Raw genomic sequence first — 26,006 nt, 5'->3', positions numbered from 1 at the left:
TATATTATAGACGAGGTCGAGTATGTCATCATCAAGACAATTTCACCATTGAGCATCATTATCAGATAGACCTCTTTTTATGCTTGGATAGATTCACAGTTATAAGAAATTAATAGATGCTTTAGTGATGATGCTATGAAATTGCTTATTCTTAGTAATGCCTTAAATCCTCAAAATGTGATGGAATCTTTTAGAGTTGTGGATATATGTAAATTAGTTGAAAAACTTTATGCATAAGATTTTATAAGAGTTGAAAAAAAATAATTGGAGATGTAATTGAAGCATTACTAATATAATGTAGTCAAAGGTCTGATTACAAAAATCTTTCAACTATTTCAGAGTTATGTCAATAATTGGTGAAGATTAATAAATTTGTTACATACAACCTTATTTTTAGAGTGATCATACATGTGCTTACTCTTTCGATTTCCACTTCTACTACTATAAATATCATGAAAACAAAACTTTATATAAAATAGGGGATGTGTTTTTTTCAGACACATTAATGATATATATTGAAAGAGAAATTTGATATTTGAAAGAGCGTTGAATTTTTTTTAGTTAGAAAATTGTATTTGACATTTGGTTGGATAATATCTTTTTAAAAACTTTTAACTTTCTTATTTTAATAATATTAATATTTTGAGTATTCTGTTTATTTTTTAAATTATTATATTTTTATTATTAAAAGTTATATATAATATATAATATATAATAATTATTTTAGTTACTTAATATATGACTTTTTCAAATTAAATTTCTAATCCGTCCTTCTAATGAGCTATCGATTTAGCATTGAAATAAAAGTATTTTTTTACAAAATATTTAATTGTCCTTGTGATTTATTTTTTTTAAATATGCTCTTTTGATGATTTAGTACTTTTTATTTCTATCTATTTTTATGGAAGAATCTAGGGGTGCAGTATAATATATTAAACATTTTAGAGTAAAATGAAACAAATTTGTAAGTTGTGTTGGGATCGACCGGCTCAAACGGGCCTTTTTTTCCCGTTCATCTGGTAACGTGGCTCACCTGCCACGGAACTTTATTGAGCCCTTTCTTTTTGGACTCATCCTACTTATTAGGCTCGTTCAGCATCGATGAAGATTGGAGCGCGAAGGTTACGTAGAGGGTTCTCTCCCGCTTCGCCCGGCGAAAGGAACCCTAGGAACCGAAGGGGAGGATTTACTGCTTTCAATCGCGAATTCTACTTCTATTCCATCTTATTCCAAGATCCGGGCTTCCCGGCGATGCCGATCTAGCTCCGGCAGGCTGTAAATCATCGGGAATGGCTCATGGCGGCTACGCCAGGCGTCGGATCGCTGAGAGGAGACCCCTTGACCGCCGCTCCAAGGGGATGGGGCTGGATAAGAGGCGCAACAAGTTGAAACGCGTCTCCATCAAAAATCAGATCCGTTCCGTTGAACGCTTTCTTCGTAAGGTACTCAGGTCTCAACGTCCATTTAACTAAAACGGTAGCATTGCACCATTTAATTTCGTGCTTGTTCGTGCGGTGCTTTCCTAGATTAGGTTTTAGGCAAATTTTGGGCTTTAATTAGCTCGGAGTTGAAGGATAACGTCGCAGCATTTCATACTGGAAACAATTAGAAAAACTTTATATGGAAATTATCTTTCTGAAAGAAGATAGTAGTTGAAAATGATGTCAAGGACCATCTGTCCTAGTCGGATGATGACCGTCATTGAATTTCATTATTAAAAACATTTGCTTCTTTTTATTTCCAAGGCAATGCCTTGCGGCTTGATTTGTAGTGGTCTTCTTTCTAATACTTCGTAATTTTACTTTGTTGTGACAGCACTATATGCTATATTGATCTCACCCTTTTATTGATAGCAAATACTTCATCTAAATTGTATAACGCCAATGTCATATGACTGTTTCTATTCTATTTATAATTTTTAGATTTCTAGACAATGCTGTTGTATTTTATTCTCCATATTTGCTCAAAGAAGTTGTGTAGTTGTTTCTTTTTATCTTTAAGTGTTTGAAAATTTCTTTTTCCATTTTTATTTGTAAGTCCCTGGCCCCTGATGGTCTACTTCATTGCCACATTAATCTTCTCAAATGTGTAACTTATCGTGGAGATTTATGGAAACACATATTCAGTGTATAGTCATGCAATCACATTCATGGAACAAAACGATGCAGATCCATTGTTGTAAATGAGGATAGACGGTGACAGGGCAGTCAGTGACAGCCTACCACCTACCGCCTCGACCACCTAGGCGGTTGAATTTTTCTAACTATTTTTTCTACATAATATTATAAATAATCATTATTCTTTATAATATTTAATTTTAATAAAATATATTAATTAAAAATTTAATCTATATATATATATATATATAATGGGATAATTTTATTAGGTTTTAATTAAGTCTATTTAAGTTATCCCAATCATAGTTGGGAGTTGATTAAAATTATTAATCTAAATTTATTTAATTAAATCATAACATACAACTTACCCATGTACCTGCTTCGGTCGAGTGACGAGCCCGATGTGCCGTCGGGATCGCACGACGAGTTTGGATGAGTCGTAGGGCCCGAGCGACCGTCCGTGCCCATCGTCGGGCTCTAGCGATGTGTCCGTGCCCATTGCTGGGCCCGGGCAACTCATCTGTGCCCATCCCAGGGCCGGGCGACGCCTTCGGGCCCGTTGCCGGGGCTCAGGCAACACATCCGGGCTCACGCGACACATCTAGATGTGTCACAGGGCTTGAGCGACGCTTTCAGGCCCATTGCCAGACTTGAGTGACGCTTCCGGGCTTGTAGAACGCGTCCGGATGCATCGTAGTGGCGAAATGGCGGCGATGGTGATAGCGATGGCCATGGCAAAAGGAGGTGAGTTACCACCTAAAGCACCGCCTCAGGCAAAGGCGATGCGGTGGATGCATGCCTCCCGCCTAGGCGGCTGCCTCAACCACCATTTAGAGCGCTGTGCATATCTGATTGAAGAAACATTCAATTATTGAATTAACGGTAATACTCTTTTCTTTGGAAGTAAAATACTATTTGACTTGATTCACAATTAATATCATTCTTTTTGTATAAATATCTCTTATGAATTTTTGTTTGTTGGGTGATTATTTTTTGTATTTTTAAATTGAACTTTGTAATGAAGCTATGGCATTGAGTTGATTTCCTATGTGTAATATATTCCTTCACTAAATCTATGAACATCTTTGCTTGCTTGGTGAGTCTTTTAACACATTGGACATATATAGGACTTGCATGATGAAGTCAGGAAGGCTCAAGAAAAGAAGCTTGAAGAGCTAAAGCAGCAACAGGAGCTTCAGGCACGCTTGGAACTGGAACATAAGATACGTTTGAGGGACAAAAAAATAAAATTCTTTGGTATATTTGTCTCAAACTAAAAACTATTGTAATTTGTAGGATCACATTTGGCTTATCATTTCTGTTTATCTTTCTGTGGTTTTTAATTAGAGAGGAGAAGGGTTGAAAGGATGATAAGAAGGCTTGAGAAACGACAACGCACATCATCTGATCATGCCTCAGATGAAAGAATTCTGGATCAGCTTTCAAAACTAAAGGAGGATCTAAATTATGTTCGTGTGAGTTCAGTTTTCCCTTTGTCAATCTAAATATACGAAGGTTCTTATTTTTTTTTCCCGCATATTGTGCAAAATTTATAAAATAGAATGAGTTATATAAACAAATATTTGATTTATTAAAAGTAAAGTTAATTATTTTCAGTTTTTGGTTTGTCTTTTTTTGCTAAATATGGTACAACTAAACATACTTAATAAAATATTAATATATTCTATCTTTGGAATAATAAATTCAAACCCATCTCTAATAATATCTAATTTTTAATTAATAAAAATATGATTTAACGATAAATTTTATTGTATTTTTTAAATTTTATTTATCTAAAATGAAATAATTTTAAAAATTAAGTCCCCATTTGAGTTTTTTAATTGAAAGTTCAAAATTTATTAAATTGCTTTAGCATTTCTATTCATAAATTCTTAAGTATACTACTATTTTTCTTTCCACATACTTGTTTTACCTAATCTTTCAAATTTAAAATTTTTAAATAATATTTAAATTCAAAAAATATAAGATTTTAATTTTGAATGCTTAAAGATAAATAATTCTAATTAATCAAATAGTATTAAAAGTTTGTTGGTGCTTAAAATAAATAAAATAACTGTGGCTAGAATTAAGTAATATTCTATTAACTATTAGAAAATCTTGATATACTAATAGAATAAATAAAAGAAACTATCCAAAAGTCAATTAAATAATTTTTATTTAATGTGAATTGCACAATAACAATCATAATAATCAAGTTAAAATATACTAAGGTTTTTAAATAGAAGAAACTTGATGAGAATAATAATAATAGTAATAAAATTTATTACAACTCTAATGTTAGGTTAATATGGTCTTGCTTGTGCCATGGTCATCTCAAAATATTACAAAATTGTGTCCATACGGAATATTTTTCTTATGCTCTTATTGTGTCTATATCGATGGTTCCAAAACCGCCAATGCCGATCTTAAGTCCGGGCGAAAAAGGTTGAGAGTTGCGTTAGGTTGTTAGCCAACATCAAAGACAAGTGAATGTTCTATGAATGGATCCATCAAATTATTGTGCTAACGTTACGTTGTTCCTCGGAAGGCGCGTTGTAAGATTTGATTGCATGGTCCTGGTAAGAACTGATATATCTCGATGAGAACTTGAGTGTAATGTTAAATATGCGAGAGTTCTCACAGTATAGGTTGGATAAGAACAAATTTTATATGAATACCAATTGTTCTCACACGCAAAATTCTATGTTTCAAATCTAAGATAATTAATATTCCTATAAAATTAGCACAACCTAACATTAGCACAATAGATTGATAGATTCATTCATAGAACATTCGTCTCTCTTTGACATTGACCGACAACCTAAAGTAACTCTCAACCTTTTTCATCAGGGCTTGAGACCGACATTGGCGGTTTTGGGTCATGCCAAAGTTTTGAATATTTTAAAAATTGATTTGAACCTAGAGACTATTTTGAGTTATTCTCAAGTGTGCACTAGTCAAAATAAGTTGTGAACTTGTGACAACTTACTTAAGTCACAAATTGTGTTGAAATCATGCAATTTCGACTTTTTTTAGGTGTGGTTCTCATCTAAGTTGACCTGCCTTCTATTTACGGCAGTCTTGAAATTTTAAATTTTTTCAACGTCAACACTAAGGATGGAATAGCAGATTAAGAGTTCATGCAACCCAAGTAAAAACAGGTTATGTAAAAGCTTCGTCTAAGTAATGTTCACAATTATGTGAATATTGTCAGCTAAGAAAAACTTATTAAACAATGAGATTAAATGCCTAAATAGGAATAAGTTTATTAGTTATTAAAGAAAGCTTATGCATATTATTAATTTACAATTATTTAATGTTATTCATGGTCATATATACTTTCATTTTAAGAAAGTTTTAACTCTTTCTAAATGACACTCGATAGATCTTAATTTGTTTATAAATGCATAGGTGGCTTAAAAGATGCCCACGTCATCATATTATTAGCTATTAAGAATGTTCTCAAAATGCATTGCAGGTGTGCAATGATATAGAAAGACATGGTGGGCATTGCTTTTAGATATACATATCGACATGTCATCTGATCTGTACTGAATGTTGTTTTTATTGTTGGTGTATTTGAGATGCTGAACACTGAAATTTTTTCAAAGTGGCATCTGACTTATTCCCCTTGTTGATACAGTTCTTCCCGAAGACTGAAAAATATGTTTCACTGTTTGTTGGCGGTGATAATCCAGCAATTGTAGATAAGAGAAATAAATTGCGTCAACAGGTGAAAGCTAATCTTATAGCTGCTGCGGCAAGTGGAATGGATTTAGAAGGTTATAATATTCTTCCTTTCAAGTTATTCAATATTTGCCCACAGTTTACAAACCATTTGCAACTTGTTCCACTTGATTTTAGCATTTTTCATGACACCAAATAGAAAGTATATAAACAAATATTTTTATGCATCCATCACTTGGTGTTTGGTACTTGTTTTATGCTAAAATTTCAATGTAGTCATATTGATTTAGCAGAAACAGCAAGTGATGATGATGCTTTAGATGGGAGTGAGGATGACTTTTTCTTGAGTGGAAGTTCCACTGATGAGGCAGAAGCAGATGATGAATGGACAGATAGAAGTATTAGGTATGTTATTTCATTAAAGAATGAGTTAGTTGTAAGTTAATGATTTTTAGTGATTGATGTAAGATTGTCTCTTTGTTGAAAGACTGTTACATTCGATAAGAGTTTTTCTTTTATAGTTTTGTGACAAAACTACTGTTTAAACAATTGCAAAAGGTTTTTTTCTTATGAGATTATATTTCACCCTGCCAACCTGTTATTGTTGTATTATCTCTTGTTTAACTCAACTTTGCTTCTGAGGATCATTGGATATTACTTCATGTTTGGGAGAATAAGATCTTGTTTTTTGATTGTCTACTAATAAGCATCTAAATAACCTGAACCCTCCTTTAAGATATGTCTGTATATGCTAATTTTAGTAGCCTTATCATATTTTAGTCAAGGCTTTATAAAGAGTTTGCTATGTGGAACGAAATAAATGGGCATTCTGGTGAAACTGCTAGGGAGAATAATAAGAGCATGTACGTGAGCTGGGTAGTTTTGTAGTGTTTTCAGTCACTTACAAATTGAATAACCATATGTAAACCATAAGCCAAAAGCTAGTCTTCGTAGATGGTAGTGAAATTTTTTTGACCATATGTAAACCATAAGCCAAAAGCTAGTCTTCATAGATGGTCGTGAATTTTTTTGGCCATTATGGATTCTTCTTGTCTTCATGTTCCTATTGCTGGAAAGCATTGAAGATAGTGTTTTTTTCGCAAGAACCAACTTAATTTTCTGAATCTGCTGAACAAATTCAGCTTTGGTGTCCACTTTCTAATTTCTCATGCAGAATTTTTCAAACTGGCTATATGGAAGCAGGTATATGTAAGCCACATGTTTATACATAGAAGCAGCAAATGCTTCTATATGACACATAAATGGAGTTCATCTTCCTATTTGAATGTGCGAATAGTTTGAATACAAATGACATTAGCTGGCGACCTTTCAATAGACCTCATCCCTGGGCACCTCTTGGGCTTATATCACTTAGTATAATTGGCATCAGATCACCACATGTGGATAAAATAAAAAAAAAAGGACTTTAAAATTGATAAGTTTGCTTCTTGAGCTAGACCTTGAAAATTTTCGAGCTTTGGTGCATCCGTCCAGTGAAGATTTGCAGGTGCTATTGTCAGTATCTTTTGTTGGACCCCGTTGTAGTTTTGCTGTGGTCAACCAAGTTAAGTTAGATCTTGTTATGTTTTGATCCTTGTGTCTAAGTGTGCAGGAGCTTAGGAACATAGGAAATCGAGTAGAAGACGTAGCTAGCGAGAAGGATGGAACGGGAAGAGAGCCGACGGGCTCGGTGCATCTAAGGGTCGAGGTGCTGCGGAAGAGTATACTGGTGGACGAGATGGACGTGCGCGATGTTTGAGGGACGAGAAGCCGGATCGGAAACCTGCTCGAGGAGAAGACCGGAAAATAGGTTCGGGTTAGCCCTATTCCGATTGGCCGAAATCACCCAGGCTATTGGACCAGCAGAAAAGCAAAAGGTGGTTGTAAGTGCTGCTGGAGGCGCCTTCAAAGGGAGTTGAAGGTGCCTCCGTGTCTCGCTGTGGAAGGCGCCTTCAATGAACAATACGAAGGTGTCTTCCAACCCTATGGAAGGCGCCTTTGACCATGTTGATGTTACCGTTGCCAAGGGATAAAGTTTTATCCCTTGGCACCTCGCTAGAGACGCCTTCCAACTCCGGATAAGTTTTCCCAAGGGCTATAGAAAGATCCTTGACCTAGGAAATAAGTAACAACTTCTGTATTCATTTCCTAGATACTTTCTGAGCTGTCAACGAGTGTTAGAGACTTCTCCGCCTTCAACGAAGGAAATTTTTAGTGCGTTTATTTGTCTTGAATTAACAACCACCTAGATTGTAACCAAGTAACTTCTTGGTCTCTTTTATTGTATTTAGTTGTTCATTTCTGTTAATTAAAATTGTGATATTGCTACTAATCTGAGTTGGAAATAGAGAAAGGTTCTTTTTATTTTTACAGACAATTCACCCCCTCTTGCCGGCCCCGCTACGCCAACAAGTGGTATCAGAGCCCAACCGCCTACTGAAGCATCGAAACGATGGTCGGATCGACAATTTACCCACCAAAGTTTGAGGGAGAATTTGCGTCTTGGAAGAAACGCATGGAGGCATTTTTTAAAATCTATTTTGAATTATTGTTAATATTAAAATATGGATTTGTAGCATCGAAAGAAAAAGAGGAGTATCAAGAGGAGTATCAATGGACCAAAAAGGAGCAAGTAGATTTCGTGGCAAATGGACGAACCGAATTCCATCTACTGAGTGTGCTACCTCCGCAAGAAGTCAACAGAATCGGCACCTATGAATCAGCAAAGGAACTTTGGGAGAAGTTCCTGGAACTATACGAAGGTACGTCCGAAGACAAACTCGCAAAATGGGACCTACTCCGAAACCAAATAAGCAATATCCGAATGGAAGAAAGCGAATCGGTTGCTCAACTACATGAAAGAATTAAGGAGCTAATTACTGGCTTAACGAACCTCGGAGAAACGGTAACTAATCGAGACACGCTAAGATATGTTTTAAATGCGTTCCTGAGAATACTGGAATGGACATCTATAGTAGACTCCTACTATATCTCTAAAGATCTCGAGGTGAGTACTTTAGAAAATATTTTCTCCACTTTTGAATTACACGAATCTCAATGTGCAGGACAAAGAAAGGGACCGAGTCAGAACATTGCCCTAAAGGCAAGAACGGATGATCCAGACTCTGAAGAGTCAATTGATGAAAGACGAAATGACTTTAATGGTAAGGAAATTTAATAAGTTTATTCGATCTAATAAGTTTAAATTGCAGACGAAAAAGGATTATCGAAACAAGAGGAAGGTCCGATGCTACAACTGCAACGAAGAAGGGCACATGAAGGATGAATGCCCTAAGCTAAAGAAGAAGGAGAAAGACAAGGGCAACAAACCAAAACACAATAACTTTAAAGTCACATGGGATGAATCATCATCCTCTGAGTCAGAGATCGAGGCCTTCTCTGGACTAGCCCTAATTGTTGGTGCAGGAAGCATCCGACGATCGAACTCGAGTTTTGATAATGGCAAAGAGTTCAAAGTTAAGATTAATTGTTGTCTAACGTACTTGAATAAGTGTTTCAGGAAAGTCCTAACTGCGGTTAGGCAGGTGAAAATCCTAAGGGGTGGTAACCTTAGGTCCTAGGGGGCGGTAACCCTAGGTGAAGGACAACCCTAAGGGGCGGTAACCCTAGGTGAAGGAAAATCTTAAAAGGGGGTGGGGGGGGGTAACCTTAGGTCCTAGGGGGTGGTAACCCTAGATGGAGAAAAACCCTAGGGGGCGGTAACCCTAGGTCCTAGGGGGTGATAACCCTAGGCAGAAAGTCCAATTGGTCTGGAGGACCGGACTGACATAAGGTAATCTCTTTTGAGGGGAGTAGGTGAGGACGCGTTCCACGTAGAGGGAACAGTAGGCGTTGGGTCGACCTAGGGTTTCCGGTCGGAGATCCGAAGTCATACCCGGACAGTCCGACGACTGTCAAATACTGCTTTTACTATATTTTATGTGTGCTAACTTTGTCTTGCAGGGTATGTGTGTGTTTTGTGAACTAACATGCTTTGTAGGGACAAATGAGGAAGGCCAGCTTCGGATGAACAGTGTCCGAGGCGCCTCCATGAAGCTTGGAGGCGCCTCGGGTGCAAAGGAGCTGAAGTCTGCGCGGCAGAGCTGGAGGCGCCTTGGACCGCAGCTTAGAGGCGCCTTGGACCAGTTTGGAGGCGCCTTCAAGTGGATCAGAGGAGAAGATTTCAGCGTTGATCCACGCGGCTGACTCGGCTGCTTTGAGGTGCCTCGGAATGGCTTTGAGGCGCCTCCAGCACTGTTTAAAAGGGGTATTCGAGCAGCAGGTTGAAACAATCATTCTCAAGCGACCTTTCTCCTGTGTGCTGCTAACAAAACGACCCAGAAGTGCTACGACAAGTTACCAACGACCCGGAGCTGCGATTCTTCAATCTTTTGTTGTCGGTATTATATTTCAGTTTATTTTATTGTAATCCTTATTGTACTTCAGTTGTAATATTTTTCGATATTATAGTTGTTGCCCATCGAAAGCGATCAACGATCGCGGGCCTTGGAGTAGGAGTCGCCACAGGCTCCCAACCAAGTAAATACTTGTGTTCGCGTTTGTTATCTTTTATTTCCGCTGTTTTAACTCGATAGTTTTACGAATCCGAAACCTGAAAAAACCACGAGCACTATTCCCCCCCCCCCCCCCCTCTAGCACTTCTTGATCCAACACTAATGGCAAACCATCAAACAGAAGATGAAAGCAGCTCAGAAATGAGCATCAATGAAGGGGGAAGATCATCAAAAGAAAGCTGCGATGAAGGTACGTGCACTATCTCCCGAGCAGTCTTTTAATTTTATCAAAATACTTTTTAAAAATTTGTACAAATTAGAAAAAGAAAGTATTGATTTAAAAAGACAATTAGCTAATACATGCCCACTAGAATTGTATGATAATCTAAAATTAGAAAACGAAAAATTGAAGATAGAAATCGAAAAATTGAAAAATGACCATGCATGCTTGAATTTGAATAATTGTCAAAAACCAAAATCGAGAAAGTATGGTAGACTAAACTGGTATATTAGATATCACCAGGGCCAAATTAGGAATATTCCTAAAAATTATGTACCTCCAAATTTTTAATTAACCCAAGGTAGGAACTTATATTGGATTCTAAAAATATACTTAGAGTAAAATTCTTTTTAAAAGGATTAAATGTGAGAAAGGAAATTAAATATTAATTTTTTTAAAAGACTTTGTCTAAGAAAGTGGTTGTTGCTACAATATTCAAGAAGGCCTAGTGCCTCGCCACAGCCTATAAGTCGATTATTGAAATAAATGTTTAATTGACTAACTGTTAATTGTTATAATCTTTTAACAAGTTAAAGTTTTTTCAAAGTAAGTCTTTATGAAAATTTTAAATTAATTTTGAAGCTCTTAAACTTAAACTTTAGAATCTTGAAGTACCCCTAAAAATAATTTTCACATTTTTTACCTTTTTTATGTTGCTTTTTTTTTATTTTTTTTATATGATTATAGGGGGAGTAAGGGAATTTGTTGAAAAATTTTAATGTGTTCAAAATCCGTATTCGCATTTTATTTTAATGCTTAACTTAGTTTTGCAATTTCTTAACAGTACTTATATTACTGTAATTTGTTTGTTTTTACCCTAATTTGAACTTGGATTGATGCACATTAAAAAGGGGGAGATTGTTGGATCCTGTGGTAGTTTTGATGTGATCAACTAAATTAGGCCCTGTTATGTTTTGATCCTTGTGTCTAAGTGTGCAGGAGCTTAGGAACACAAGAAGTTGAGTGAAAGACGCAGCTAGCGAGAAAGATAGCACGGGAAGAGAGCCGACGGGCTCGGTGCATCCAAGGGACGAGGTGCTGCGAAAGAGTACACCGATGGACGAGAAGGAAGTACGCGACGTTCAAAGGATGAGAAGTCAAATTGGAAGCTTGCTCGAGGAGAAGGTCGGAAAATGGGTTCGGGTGAACTCTATTCCGGTTGGCCGAAATCATCTAGGCTATCGGAGCAGCAGAAGAACAAAAGGTGGCTTGCTGGAGGCGCCTTCAAAGGGAGTTGAAGGCGCCTCCACGTCTCGCTGTGGAAGGTGCCTTCCAGGCTGGAAGGCGCCTTCAATGAACAATATGAAGGTGTCCTCCAACCCTATGGAAGGCGCCTTCGACCATGTTGATGTTACCGTTGCCAAGGGATATCCCTTGGCACCTCGCTGGAGGTGCCTTTCAGCTCCGGATAAGTTTTTCCAGGGGTTATAAAAAGACCTTTGGACCTAGGAAATAAGCAACAACTTCTGTATTCATTTCCTAGATACTTTCTGAGCTGTCAACGAGTGTTAGAGGCTTCTCCGCCTTCAACGAAAGAGATTTTTAGTGCGTTTATTTATCTTGAATTAACAATCACCTAGATTGTAATCAAGTAACTTCTTGGCCTCTTTTATTCTATTTAGTTGTTCATTTCTGTTAATTAAAATTGTGATATTGTTACTAATCTGAGTTGGAAATAGAGAAAGGTTCTTTTTATTTTTACAAATAATTCACCCCCTCTTGCCAGCTCCGCTGCGCCAACATCTTTAGCCTAGCTGATACTGTTGTTTTTGTTCTTGTTAATATATTAATAGGCAGAAAATTTAATGTGCCAATAATCCATTTAATATTGTCGACAATCCTTAAACCACTGCATCCATGACCTATGCCTAGAGTAGTGTTCTAATATGAAAAGTTAGGTCGTCAATTATATCTAGACCCTTATGAGTAATGAAACCATGATGCACGTTAGTTTTATATGAAAGTTGCTCTTTATTCCAACAATGACTATTGATTGATACAGGCCTGGCCTCGTGAGTAATGAAACCATGATGCACGTTAGTTTTATATGAAAGTTGCTCTTTATTCCAACAATGACTATTGATACTGACCCAGAGGGTTTGCTGATTTATTTGCAGAGAACCAACTTCAAGTACTTCTGGGAAAGCAACATCGAGCATGTCCAGTGATGAAAGGAATCAGGTTATTTCCATGTGAATCTGCAAGAATCATCTTCTCATCTCTTTTTCTTCACATAGGTCCAATTTGACATGCATTTATCTAATTTGTATGTTCAGAGGCTATTATCTGCTCGAGCTCTAATGCCGCCACCTCGTTCATTGCCATCAAGCAGAAACCAGCCCGTTGAAAACATTGCGATGTCTACATGTAGCAACACATCAAATAGCTGTGGCCCTTCCTCCAAAAGTTCTAGATTTCTAAATGGAGTGGGATCTCAAAACAGCAATGTGAGTTCTGGCTCCGATGCTCGTAAACCATGCCGGAAAAGGAGGCCAAAGAAGAAAAAGCAGGTTGGAATTATTTCTTTCTTGATCTCTAATTCTGTGCATACTCCATTAAATAGGGTCCAATGTGGAAAACAATGTCTAGTTTTGGGCATATATGAAACTATACAGTCATAGTTTTGGATCCAATCCGAAGTTAGTTTCCTGAAATGCTTTTCTTTAAATGCAGACAACAGTTAGTTTGGTGAAAATGGTCAGTCCTCTTGCTTCATTGCCTTTGTTGTGAGGGTCATTTGGATAGAATCTCACTAATATTACCAAATCTCTCTTATTGTTATAGAATCTGTTCGTATGTAGTTTTTATTAGCTTGCACTGTAACTCTTGATAGCCTATAAACTAGATATTTTTCTGTGAGAAAGCTTCTGGTTGCCCCTTCTAATGCAATATAAGAGAAAGTGCTCCTTTGCAAATTGATTTGTTGCTCAGGTATAAATCATTTTTAACTTAGATGGGAGAACTGACCTTAATAAAGCCTACTCACTGACTCAATGCTCAAGACCAAATTAATTGTAGTCCACTCATTTAGACTTGTGAAATGTTGAAGCTAAATTGGGCTGTCCTGTCTTCTTCCCTTTTCAGGCATTATGATGCATTGGTTATCAAAGAATAAAGAAGCTGATGCATACAACGCAACCACTGATACTGGAACTTATTCGATCCAACTGCATGGTGAATATTTTACATCTCGGTAAAAAGAATGTTTCTCTTTCCATCATGGTTAGCTATTTCGCAATGTATTATAGTTCACATACCCTGTATTTACTGTTCCAAACTTTTGCAATTTGTTCCTTGGAATGGTTCTTCAAGCTATTAGTAAATGAAACGATCAACTTTCTTACTGTATGACAATTTTTTCAGCATTGTTCTATGTAAATTGCAGCCCTCATGTTGAATTCAGATGGTCTCTAATTAGCAGATGGTCTCTAATTAGCCTCCACTGAATCCAGTCTGTGTATGTAAAATTGTGTTTCCATTTGGTTATATGTATGAGAGGTGAAGTTCTGTGGAATAAGTTGATGGCATAATTTATGGATCACGCTGAGGCTTTTTTTTTTTAATTGGGGTTTATTTTGTTGAATAAATGTTCCTTAAGAGTCCCATACATCTTAATTTTCATCAGACAAGTTTGTTAACTTTTTTATTTTTTCTTGTCTAAAATTTTAATATGATTTTTCTTTTTAGTTTTTGATTTAAATATATAAATAATATATGTTAATTCCTTTTCCTATTTCTATCTATTTTTTTTTTATCTTAACAAAGCTTAGAGATTATACTTATCTGTAATATGGGGGGGAAATGTATTACTATGGACCATGGTGCTAATTGAGTTTCAATAAAAGTTAGAGGAATAAATAAGTTTGAATACGATATATTCTGTTTAATTTAGTTTATTTATTGACGTATTTAGATATTTACAATTTATCTTCCTTCATTTATCCAATTTAAGCATAAAGATATAACAATCAGGTGAAATTCGTTTTAGAGAGAAATTTTAGTTTATCATTCATAGTCGTATGTTTTGATCATCATTTTACAAATTAAAAGGGCGTCCACTTTTTTAAAATCATCAAATGATCACTTTATTATATTTTTCATTTCGAGAATATTTTTACTATAATTATTTTATAACTAACACTGATAATGTGATAAAATATAATATTTCATTCTAATCAAAATTATTATATAATACTATTATATTAAAATATTTTTTAATAATTTAATTAAAATTATTTAAATTCGGTTAAAACTGTTTTATTTTATTTTGTATTAACTGCTTAGTAGTTTTCATAATGTCATAATAACTAACAGAATAGTCTTACGGTGTAATAATAACTATTTAGGTAGTAAATGCTGTAACAGTTAATAAATTGTTGTAGCAGTTATTAAATAGTCATTATAAAAATTATAATTTAATTTTAATCAAATTAAAATAGTTTTAATACAGTTTAAATATTTTTGATAAGTTGGTAAATAATTAGGGGTGCCAAAAATGAACCCGACCCGACGACCCAACCCGAGTCGACCCGAAAAAAATCAGGTTCGGGTTGGGTATTTTCGGGTTCGGGTTCAGGTCGGGTTCGGGTTGGAGGGTTGGAGAGCAAAAAAATTTCGGATTGGGTCGGGTTGGGTTCGGGTTGACCCGGGTTGGCTTAAATATAGGATTTTGTGGGTTTTTTTGGGTTAAATCAAATTTTATTTTAAAAATTTAGATGTTTTAATGTATATTAATATCATGTTTGTATGATAATGATGGAGTATTGAGATAAAAGTGAAGAATTATAGGGAAAATAGTCCAAAAAAGTCGTTTTGAATCGGATTTTCGGGTTATATGGGTCGGATTCGGGTTGATCGGGTTGGTCGGGTTCGGGTTCGGGTTGAGGTGTTTTGGGTTGAACTCGGGTTCGGGTCGGGTTCGGGTTAGGTTAAAAAAAAAAAAACTCAACCCGACCCAATCCGACCCGACCCACCCGAATTGACACCCCTAAAATAATATTTTAATATAATAGTGACTATATATAATAATTTTGATTAAAGTGAAACATTGTATTCTATTATGCTAAATAATACTTGCCTCTACTTTTCTCCGCGACTCGTGTCCGCGACCCAACTGGAGACCCACGTGGATGAGACCAAGTCAGTAGCATGTAAATGATACTTGTCTTTACTCTTCTCTTTCTCCACCACTCTCTTCTTCATAAAATTATACTTCCTTGCTACCGCGACTTCTTCTTGGAGTTTCTCCTCTTCCTCAGACCTGCAATTCCAGCCTCCATTCTCTGTTTCTGACCGACCTCCTTCTTCCTCTGCAACGACGACCTCCTTCTTCCTCGACGACGACCTCCGGCCTCCGCGACCGACCTCCCTCTGTGAAAGACGAGTGAGTTTTTGCCCTAACCTAATTTCATCGGATACATTTCTTCAGGGCTGCTAATTTTTGAACCCAACTAACTCGTTGCGACCCTCAACCCTAATTTCGTCCAAGTTGAGCATCGAAGATTGCCTCCACATAGTCAACCCTAATTTCTCCACGGTTGCATAAAAGCATATGAAGGACGCTTTTTCCCGTTCACAGCCAAGCATCAATTGATTTAGGGCTTCAGACCAGGTGAGAGCTATAGTATTGAATTGAATTTTATGCTCATTATAGCCCATTAAGTGATAAATATTTTTGGGTTACAGTTTAGCCGACGAAGGTTTTCTATATTTGTGTTTAATGTGCCCAGTCTTTGAGTTGTCTCTTGAGATAATTTTTTCTGGGTTGAATATGATGCATATTGGAGCAAGTAGGAATGTAGGATCTTTGGGTTGAGTGAAATTATATAAGAATGGACATGAAAAATTCATTATATACTAGATATAAGAATGTCAGATTATGTTATTGTTTCTTTGGAATTTACAAAGCTGTCATTTTGGGAGTTGAATTCTAGATTCACTCATGCTATGAACTACTCTTGCTGCCTACATTATGTCGTGGAGGAATTTTTTTCTTTGACCTACTTGTTTGCTTATGTTCTGAAACAATATATTAGCGTTTGGTCGATGCTTGTTTACAATTACTATCTTGTCTCTGCTTTTGGATCTATTGCTTCTTGGTGGAAGGATCTCTTTAAGTGATTAAATTGAGGAGTTCGTGTTTCCCTTTCTTGGTACCTACTTTTTTCTTTATAATTCAAATTGCCTAGTTATAAGAGTGTTGATTCCTATAATTTAGCTCCTAGCTCCCTAAAAGAGTGTTGATTCCTATAATTCAAATTGCTTTTAGATCTGTTGCTACTTGTTTGTTTAAGTGATTACTATCTTGTCTCTTTCATGTTTTCTTATTATGTTTGTGTTTTTTTGTCTATTTTTCGGTCCTGTTATATGTTTTGATTCTATCTTTGTTTTCTATTTTTTTTTCTTCTATTTTTATTTTATTTTGCTCAGATTTATTTCAGGTGTTGTCTCTTTTTCTGTTTATTTCAAAGGCTCTGTTATCTGTTTTTTCAGGGTTTGTTTTCTGATTTTTTTCATGGCATCATCAAGTTTTAGCAATATCAACAATATGAGATGTCAACATGTAACATGTAGGGGTTGCGAACGAAATACATTGGTTTGTGTTTCTAAATCAACCAAGAATCTTAGGAGACAATATTATAGATGTGTGCAACATGGATGACAATAGTGGGTGCCGACCGATAATAGTTCAGTCGACAAAAATGAAATTGAATGCATTGCTACTCATGGGCATAATATGAGGATAATCAATATACCGAAGTTCATCTGGATATTAATGGACTTAAACTTGATTCTCTTAGCCATAATTCTAATTTTGGTGTTAGTTTATCTGGATAAGTTGTTTTAAATAGTGTCAGTGTTGTAATGTAACTGTTGTAAGTTTGGATTTGGATGCACCCTTCATTTTAGTTCATCTAGTTAATTATGTTTGATACTGTTGAATAATGTTAGTGTTGAAATTATGATAGGATAAGGAATTAGTGTCAAGTATTGTTTTTGCCCTCTATCATTTTGTTAATTCATCTTATTAATTAGTGTCAAGTATTATTGGAAGATGTGGAACATTTTATTATTGATTAAATAAATCCACAATACAAATGCAAGTGAAACTTAGCATGAAAAAAGAGACGCACAAGCGACTTTCAATTGATTTTCTGCCAAGAGTACATCAAATTGGATTGTAGCTACAAAAGTAAAATGCTTGGAATTTATTAACACAATAGACCAATAATTTCTTTACAAGATAAATATCATAAGTTCAAAAGAAGTACAATCAAATTGGTGTAAATCTCCTCAACTCTAACTGACAAGTAATGTCTGCTAAGCACTTTTGACACCACCAATATGCATAAAAAAAATATGTATTAAAAGGCATAGAAAGCATGAAACTGGAAAACAAGATCAATTCCAACTCCAATATATTGTGAAGAGTTGGAACTCGTTGTTGAGTTTGTTGGTGTGCTGAGGCTTGGAACCACAAGAGTGTGCATTTAGTAGTTTTGCGGCTCTCTCATTTTGAATAGCTCCTATTTCTGAATCGAGAAGGCTTTGCAAACTATCATTCACAAGCCATATCTTGCAACATCAGCATGCCTTTTTTTTTTATACTAAACTCAACATAAATTCAAATCGATAATTTACTAAACAGCGCACCTAAAGTTTTAAATTTATTAAAAGACGTACTTTACTATTTACCAAAGGGAGTACCTTTTCAAATGCAATTCCTATTTTGCCCTCTTGGCAATTTGACTTTTTCTACCATTTTTCTTTTCTCTACCATTTTTCTCTCTCTTTTCTTTTTTACAGGCATGCATAACATATGAATAACATTATATAGATTTAGTTAATTTTTTAATAACATGTTAATACATTTGAAGAAAATAAAATAAACAATTGATAGGATATTTGAACTCCTTACAACCTCAGAAATTCATAGGAACTGAAATGACCTATAGAGTTCTGATTATACTCATTTCAGTTCCTATAGATTTCTAAGGTTGTAAGGAGTTCAAATATGCTATCAATTGTTTATTTTAGCTTCTTCAAATGCATTAAAATGTGACAAATAAGAATCGTTAAAAGTATTCATGTTGGGCCTGATATGAAATGATATTAAGTCCATATGGTTTTCTGTAGTAACTAAATGCCAAGTTTAAAAAGCAAGAATCACATCAACAAAAGCAATGGATAAAAAAATCCCTTCTCCGTAGTAATATAGTGGAGTCTATCTTATGTAATTACAGTTTAGAGTCACGTGGGCTTGATATAATTTAATATCAGGCCCAATGTGGGCTTGATATGAATTAGTTTATATTTTAGCTGATTTTTTAATAATATTTCAACATTTGGAGACGTCAAAATATGTAATGGGCAGCACTGTTGGACTCCTTACAATCTCAGAAATCCATAGAAATTAAAATAGGTGCAATCGGAGTGCTCTAGGTCCATCAGTGAGTTTCGGTCGAAACTCACTGATGAAACTAGAGCGCTCCAATTGTACCGATTTCAGTTCCTATGGATTTTTAGGGTTGCAATGAGTTAAAATATGTATACTGTTGGAGTGTATACTGAAAGCCTAAGCTTTGTAAACATTAATTATGAATAAAGAATCACATTTGGTCAAATTTTCTACATTTAGTTGTAGTTGTTCAATTAATTTATATTGTAGATAATATAGTATGTGGTGTCACATACAGAAGATGATATTATCAGTACCTTATAAATTATAAACAGTAGCTCACGACCAAAATGGAAAGGAACAAACCATTAAAAGGTCGTAGTGTAATTAGGTGTCAGTTTATCTTGACTGTATAATTACACTAGTACACTCAGAGTGTATTGAGTAGGACCATTTGAGGTCGTTTCTTTTATACTGATTTTATAAAGAAACAAAGACCTCGGTTATTATGGAAGTGTATGCTCTTAATCCTAATATAATAACAAGCACATATATTTGATATTAATTTCTTTAATTTATCAATGGGTGAGATTTAGTTCGATAAATCAACAAGCCCGATAAATTGGGAAATGATATCACTTATAGTGTGTGTTGTTGATTATAGAAGGAAACTATGTCCTAGAGATACTAGGTTGATAATGTCCTCAAGAGGAGCTCATAAGGATTGTCATGTTAAACCCTGCAGGTGGACTTAGTCCGACATGACGATAAGGTTGAGTGGTACTACTCTTGGACTTAGATATTAATTAAATGAGTTGTCGAACTCACTTAATTAGTGGACATTCGATATCTTAAACACAGGAGACTAACACACTCATAATAAGAAGGAGCCCAAAATGTAATTTGGGATTGGTGCGGTAGTTCAATGATAGTTCTCTAGTGGAATGAATTATCATTGATAAAATTAAGTTGTGTGTTCGGGGCGAACACTTAATTTTATCGGGAGACCAAAACCAATTTCTCCTCTCGGTCCCTATCGTAGCCTCTTATTTGTAGAGTTCTATACCCACCTATACCCACCTTCTATACCCACCAATAAGGGGCCGGCCAAGCTAGCTTGGGAACCAAGCTAGGGCCGGCCTAGGTATATTATTGGGTGGCCGGCCCTAGCTTGAACCCAAGCTAGTGGGGGCCGGCCAAATTAAATTAAAAGGGGATTTTAATTTTAATTTTTATTATTATGTGGAAGATATAATTTAAAGAGAATTAAAATTAAAATATCTCTCTTGTAAGAGATCTACAAAAGATTAAAGAAAGAGATTAGATCTCTTTCCTTATTTGTAGATTGGAGAGATGTTTTATTTTTTCTTTAAAAATTATTCACATGTTGATAAAATTAAAATTATAGAAATTTCCTTTTATCAACCATGAAGAGATTTTAAAGAGAAATTTTATTTTTTAAAATTTCCGGAAACAAATTAGGAAGTTTTAATTGTTGATTAAAACTTGTCCAATTTGTTCTCCAATGATGTGGCCGGCCATTGAAGATTGATTTGGAAAATTTATTTTATTTTTCTAAATTAAATCATGTCAAGGAAATTGAGAAAATTTTATTGTAATTAAATTTCCTAATTTGCCTAGGCCAAGGAATATAAAAGAAGGGGTGAGGGTGCCTTCATGAGACACAACCTCTATTATTTTCTCTCCCTCTTTTGTTCCTTGGTGTGGCCGGCCATCCTCTCTCTTCCTCTTGTGGTGGCCGAATACTTCATCTCTCTTGGAGTTCTTGTGGTGGCCGGATACTACTTGGAGAAGAAGAAGAAGAAGGAGAGAAAGCTAGCATCTCTTGGAGCTTGGTTAGTATTTTGGTTTTCTTCTTTGGTGAAGTTCTTCCTTTGTGGCCGAACCTTGCTTGGAGGAGAAGAAGGTGGTTGGTGGTTTCTCATCTCGGTAGATCGTTGCCCACACAACGTCCGAGGTTAGAAGAGGAATACGGTAGAAGATCAAGAGGTTTTTCTACAAGGTATAACTAGTAATTTTTATTTCCGCATCATGCTAGTTATTTATGGAAATAATACCAAATACAAGAGGCTTACGTTCTAGTATTTCGAATATATTTTTCGATGTTGTGTTCTTTTGTTTTCTTTCTTTTCCTTGTGATTTGATTGTTCTCTTTGGTTAACCTAAAGTTATTTTAGGAAATTAAATATTAGCTTTCTATTAAAGGTTTTGTCTAGTCGGTGGTGGTTGCTCCCATATCCAAGAAGGCCATGTGCCTCGCCACGTCAGTACTGGGAACCTTTTATGGAAATTAATATTTAATGGAATTAATAACTTAAGGAGACTTGGGTCGAACGTGTTAAGTTCCGCAGGAGATCCAAGTCAAAACCTAAAAGAACAAATAGATTAAGTTTTGGATCAAACGTGTTAAGTTCCGCAGGCGATCAAAAATTTAATTTAAAAGAACACATGGTAGCTAGGAAAAGGTTCAGACCTTTGTACAAAATTTTTGTACAGTGGAACCTCTAGGTTTTCCGAGTAGCAACCAACATATACATTATTTATTTCGACTTTTCATAGATGTTAATATGTAAAATGGAAGAATTGTCAAAAAATCCCAAGTTGAGTCTGATATGAAATCATATCAGGTCCAACGTGGGTCTGATTGATATGGAATGATATCAGACTCACGTTGGGCCTGACCTGATTCCATATCTGGTCTAACATGAGCTTTTTTTACTATTCTTCCATTTTACATGTTAACATCTATGAAAAGCCGAAATAAATAATGGATACCATATTTTAACTCATTGCAACCTTAGAAATCTATAGGAACTGAAATGAGTGCAACAGAGCGCTCTAGGTCCATCAGTGAATTTTGATCAAAACATACTGATGGACCTAGAGAGCTCTGATTGCACACATTTCAGTTCCTATGGATTTCTGAGGTTGCAAGAGTTCAAATATGATATTCATTATTTATTTCAGCTTTTCATAGATGTTAACATGTAATAAGGAAGAATCGTCAAAATTGCCCACGTTGGCCCTGATATGGAATAATATCAGGCCCAACATGGGTCTGATATCATTCGACATTAGAAATCCATAAGTAGTGAAATGAGTGCAATCGGAGCTCTCTAGGTCCATCAGTGAGTTTCAATCAAAATCCACTGATGGACCTAGAGAACTTCGATTGTACTCATTTCAGTTCTTATGGATTTCTGAAGTTGCAAGGAGTCCAACGGTGCTGTCCATTACATATTTCAGCATCTCCAAATGTTGAAATATTATTAAAAAAAACTAGCTAAAATATAAACTAATTCATATCAAGCATACATTGGGCCTGATATTAAATTATATCATGTCCACGTGACTCTAAACTGTAATTACATAAGATAGACTCCACTATATTGCTATGGAGAAGAGATTTTTTTAGTCATTACTTTTGTTGATGTGATTCTTCCTTTTTGAACTTGGCATTTAGTTACTATAGAAAACTATATGGACCTGATATCATTTCATATCAGGTTCAACATGAATATTTTTAACAATTCTTGTTTATTACATTTTAATACATTTGAAGAAGCTAAAATAAATAATTGATAGCATATTTGAACTCCTTACAACATCAGAAATCCATAGGAACTGAAATGAGTACAATCAGAGCTCTATAGGTCCATCAGTGGGTTTTGACCAAAACCTACTGATAGACCTATAGAGCTCTGATTGTACTCATTTTAGTTCATATGGATTTCTATTGTTGCAAGGAGTTCAAATATGATATCCATTATTTATTTTGAATTTTTATAGATGTTAATATGTAAAATATAAGAATCATCAAAAAGGCTCACATTGGGCCTGATATGGAATGATATCATGCCCACGTTGGTTTTGATATGATTCCATATCAGGCCCAACGTAGGCCTTTTTGACGATTCTTCCTTATTACATGTTAATATTTATGAAAAGTTAAAATAAATAATGAATATCATATTTGAACTCCTTACAAGCTCAGAAATCCATAGGAATTGAAATGGGTGCAATCAGAGCTCTCCAGGTCCATAAGTGGGTTTTGACTGAAATCCACTAATGAACCTAGAGTGCTCCGATTGTACCCATTTCAGTTCCTGTGGATTTCTAAGGTTGCAATGAGTTAAAATATGGTATCCATTATTTATTTTGACTTTTTATAGATGTTAACATGTAAAATGGAAGAATCGTCAAAAAAGCCCATATTAGGCATGGTATGGAATCATATCATGCCCAACGTGGGTCTGATATCATTCCATATCAATCATGCCCATATTGAACCTGATATAATTTCATATCAGGCTCATGTTGGGCCTGATAGGATTCTATATAAGGCCTAATATGGGTATTTTTGATGATGCTTCCTTATTACATGTTAACAACTCTGAAATGTTGAAATAACTAATGAATATCCATTGATGGATCTATAGAGCTTTAATTGTACTCATTTTAGTTCCTATAAATTTCTGAGATTGCAAAGAGTTCAAACATGTTATTCATTATTTATTTTAACTTTACAGAGATTTTAAAATGCAATAAACAAGATTCATTAAAGTAATTCATGTTAGGCTGATATGGAATGATATCAGGTCCATATAGTTTTCTGTAGTAACTAAATGCCTAGTTCAAAAAGCAAGAATCACATCAACAAAAGTAATGGCTAAAAAAAATTCCTTCTCCATAGGGCCTGACATTTTTCCATTTCAGGCCCAGCGTAGGCCTAATAATTTCCATATCAAGCCCACGTTGGGCCTGAAAAATTTACGAAAATGTTGATGAAAGGAACAATTTAGATAAAGGAAACTTGGATCGCAACATACTTACACAACTTTAATATATATACTATAATGTTACACTGGAATAAACCACCAATTGCTTGGAAATGGAAAACAAAGCCTTATAAAATTCTACTTGCAATCATGATTTCTACTTGGCCAAGAAGGTCTTAGTGAACTATGACATGAAGTTTCTACATTGAGGTGGTTTATTTGCTGAAGCAATCTGAATAGTTACAAAAATCTATCTATAACTTGAAACCGAGTTGGAAATATTATAGAGGAACATCAACAATGTTAAATCAACAACACAGAAATAACAAATTGCACCAATAACATGAAATAAATTTCACAGTACTTTGAGAAATCAAGTCCAGTTTGATAGCCTGGATACAAATTCAACAGTACATCAACAATTGGTTTCTTGATTTACAAACCTACAAAACTCCTAGCTAACATAGGATACAAATTCAAACATAAAAAAGATAAACAAAGCCAAAAAGAGAAACAATTGCATTACAAGTAGAATAACCGTGCTAATAGTAATTTAACAGTGCTAATAGCAATTCCATGTTCTTCCAAAAGTCCATTTCAACTTTAGAACCAACAACTTAACAAAATTCCATGTTCTTCCAAACCAGCAACTTCAGAAGTTGCAACTTCAAATAAATCGTCTAACGTAACAAAGGCAAAACAGGTTGGAAACTGAGTTGGAAATATTATAGAGGAACATCAACAATGTTAAATCAACAACATAGAAATAACAGATTGCACCAATAACATGAAATAAATTTCACAGTACTTTAAGAAATCAAGTTCAGTTTGATAGCTTGGATACAAATTCAACAATGCATCAACAATTGATTTCTTGATTTACAAACCTACAAAACTCCTAGCTAACATAGGATACAAATTCAAACATCAAAAAGATAAACTAAGCCAAAAAGAGAAACGATTGCATTACAAGTAGAATAATCGTGCTAATAGAAATTTAATAGTGCTAATAGCAATTCCATGTTCTTCCAAAAGTTCATTTCAACTTTAGAACCAACAACTTAACAAAATTCCATGTTCTTCCAAACCAGCAACAGAAGCCGCAATTTCAGATAAATCGTCTAACGTAACAGAGGCAAAACAGGATCCATGCTCTTCCAAAAGCCTCTAGAGAAGGCAATGCTAGTAAATAAAACTTGCATTACTGGGATCAGAACCAGCAACTCCCTGTAACAAATTTTAAACTAGCTAAAATCACTGTTGGGATCAGAACTAGCAACTCCCTGTACTAAAAAATGTAATTATAGTGCTATTTACATAGAGCAATATCAAGCATTTTCATTAACTAACCCGTACTAAAATTCTACTTGCAATCTTTGCCCGATGGCATAGAAATGGGAAAAAAAAAGCAAATGATATTAAGCATTTTCATTAACTAACATAAATTTTCATTCTATCTTCCACCAAAAAACAGCACTCATAGCTGCAAGATAGATTATAAACAAAATTTAAACTAGAAAAAATCACATGAATATATTTGTACAAAACAATAACACACAATTACTTTAGGTGTCTATTATATACATTACATACCTTCTTTCGGGCCTTTGCAAGTGATTTATTCACAATTTGTTCAACCTTAGATTGTTTCCTCTTTGTGGGTGGACGACCATTGGTTCTTACTTTCAATGGAGAGTGTATCACTTTTGCCCCGGATGTAGATGCTTTTTCAAGTTGTTCAGCCCTTGATTGCCCATTCTCCATAGTAGTAATAAGTTTTTCCTTAGTGTCTTTCATGATTTCCACCAAAACAGAACAAATTTCGTCACTTTCAGCTCCAAGTTGTTGAACCTCTTGCATCAATGGGGTGAGAGTATTATACCGAAGTCTTTTTCCACCACAATCATAATCATCATATATGTTACTAATGTTTTGATACCCACGCTTAATATCTTTGTGCCATCGGTCCATAATATAACTCATTGGAACCTCAATAACCTTCATTCTCATCAACACTTTGATCACATGCCTACATAAAATTCCTCGGAACTCAAACATACGGCATACACACTTTAATTGGCAATTTAACTCGGTATAATGTACCCTAAAGGAAATTTCTCTTCCAGGTTGTCCATTATTTCCCAACATATTTTCTACTACTTTAAATATTAAAGTTGTCCCTTCTTCCCTCAACAAAGAGGCATCGTAAAA

The 26,006-nt window shown here is 35.1% G+C and overlaps 1 protein-coding gene across 1 annotated transcript; it reads left to right on the top strand.

The window, feature by feature from the left end:
* The first annotated feature begins 1,076 nt into the window (after positions 1 to 1,076).
* On the top strand, positions 1,077 to 13,946 carry LOC122027398 (rRNA-processing protein EFG1-like). The gene is made up of 8 exons (XM_042586352.1): positions 1,077 to 1,442; positions 3,245 to 3,374; positions 3,465 to 3,592; positions 5,761 to 5,899; positions 6,098 to 6,209; positions 12,716 to 12,779; positions 12,875 to 13,108; positions 13,683 to 13,946. The coding sequence occupies exons 1-8, from the start codon at positions 1,290 to 1,292 to the stop codon at positions 13,689 to 13,691; spliced, it is 969 nt and encodes a 322-aa protein (XP_042442286.1). The 5' UTR covers positions 1,077 to 1,289; the 3' UTR covers positions 13,692 to 13,946.
* The last annotated feature ends 12,060 nt before the right edge of the window (positions 13,947 to 26,006 follow it).

Source organism: Zingiber officinale, chromosome 1A (assembly GCF_018446385.1).
Source record: "Zingiber officinale cultivar Zhangliang chromosome 1A, Zo_v1.1, whole genome shotgun sequence".
NCBI lineage: Eukaryota > Viridiplantae > Streptophyta > Magnoliopsida > Zingiberales > Zingiberaceae > Zingiber > Zingiber officinale.
Note: the sequence above shows the minus strand (reverse complement) of the source record. Positions and strands in the feature narration are given on the sequence as shown.

What these genes read in the sequence shown, in the direction of transcription:
- LOC122027398 (XM_042586352.1), top strand. Translation starts at nt 1,290, where the DNA reads ATGGCTCATGGCGGCTACGCCAGGCGTCGGATCGCTGAGAGGAGACCC. An exon ending in TTGAACGCTTTCTTCGTAAG is followed by an intron (nt 1,443 to 3,244) that starts GTACTCAGGTCT and finishes GGACATATATAG; the next exon opens with GACTTGCATGATGAAGTCAG. An exon ending in CCAGTGATGAAAGGAATCAG is followed by an intron (nt 12,780 to 12,874) that starts GTTATTTCCATG and finishes TTGTATGTTCAG; the next exon opens with AGGCTATTATCTGCTCGAGC.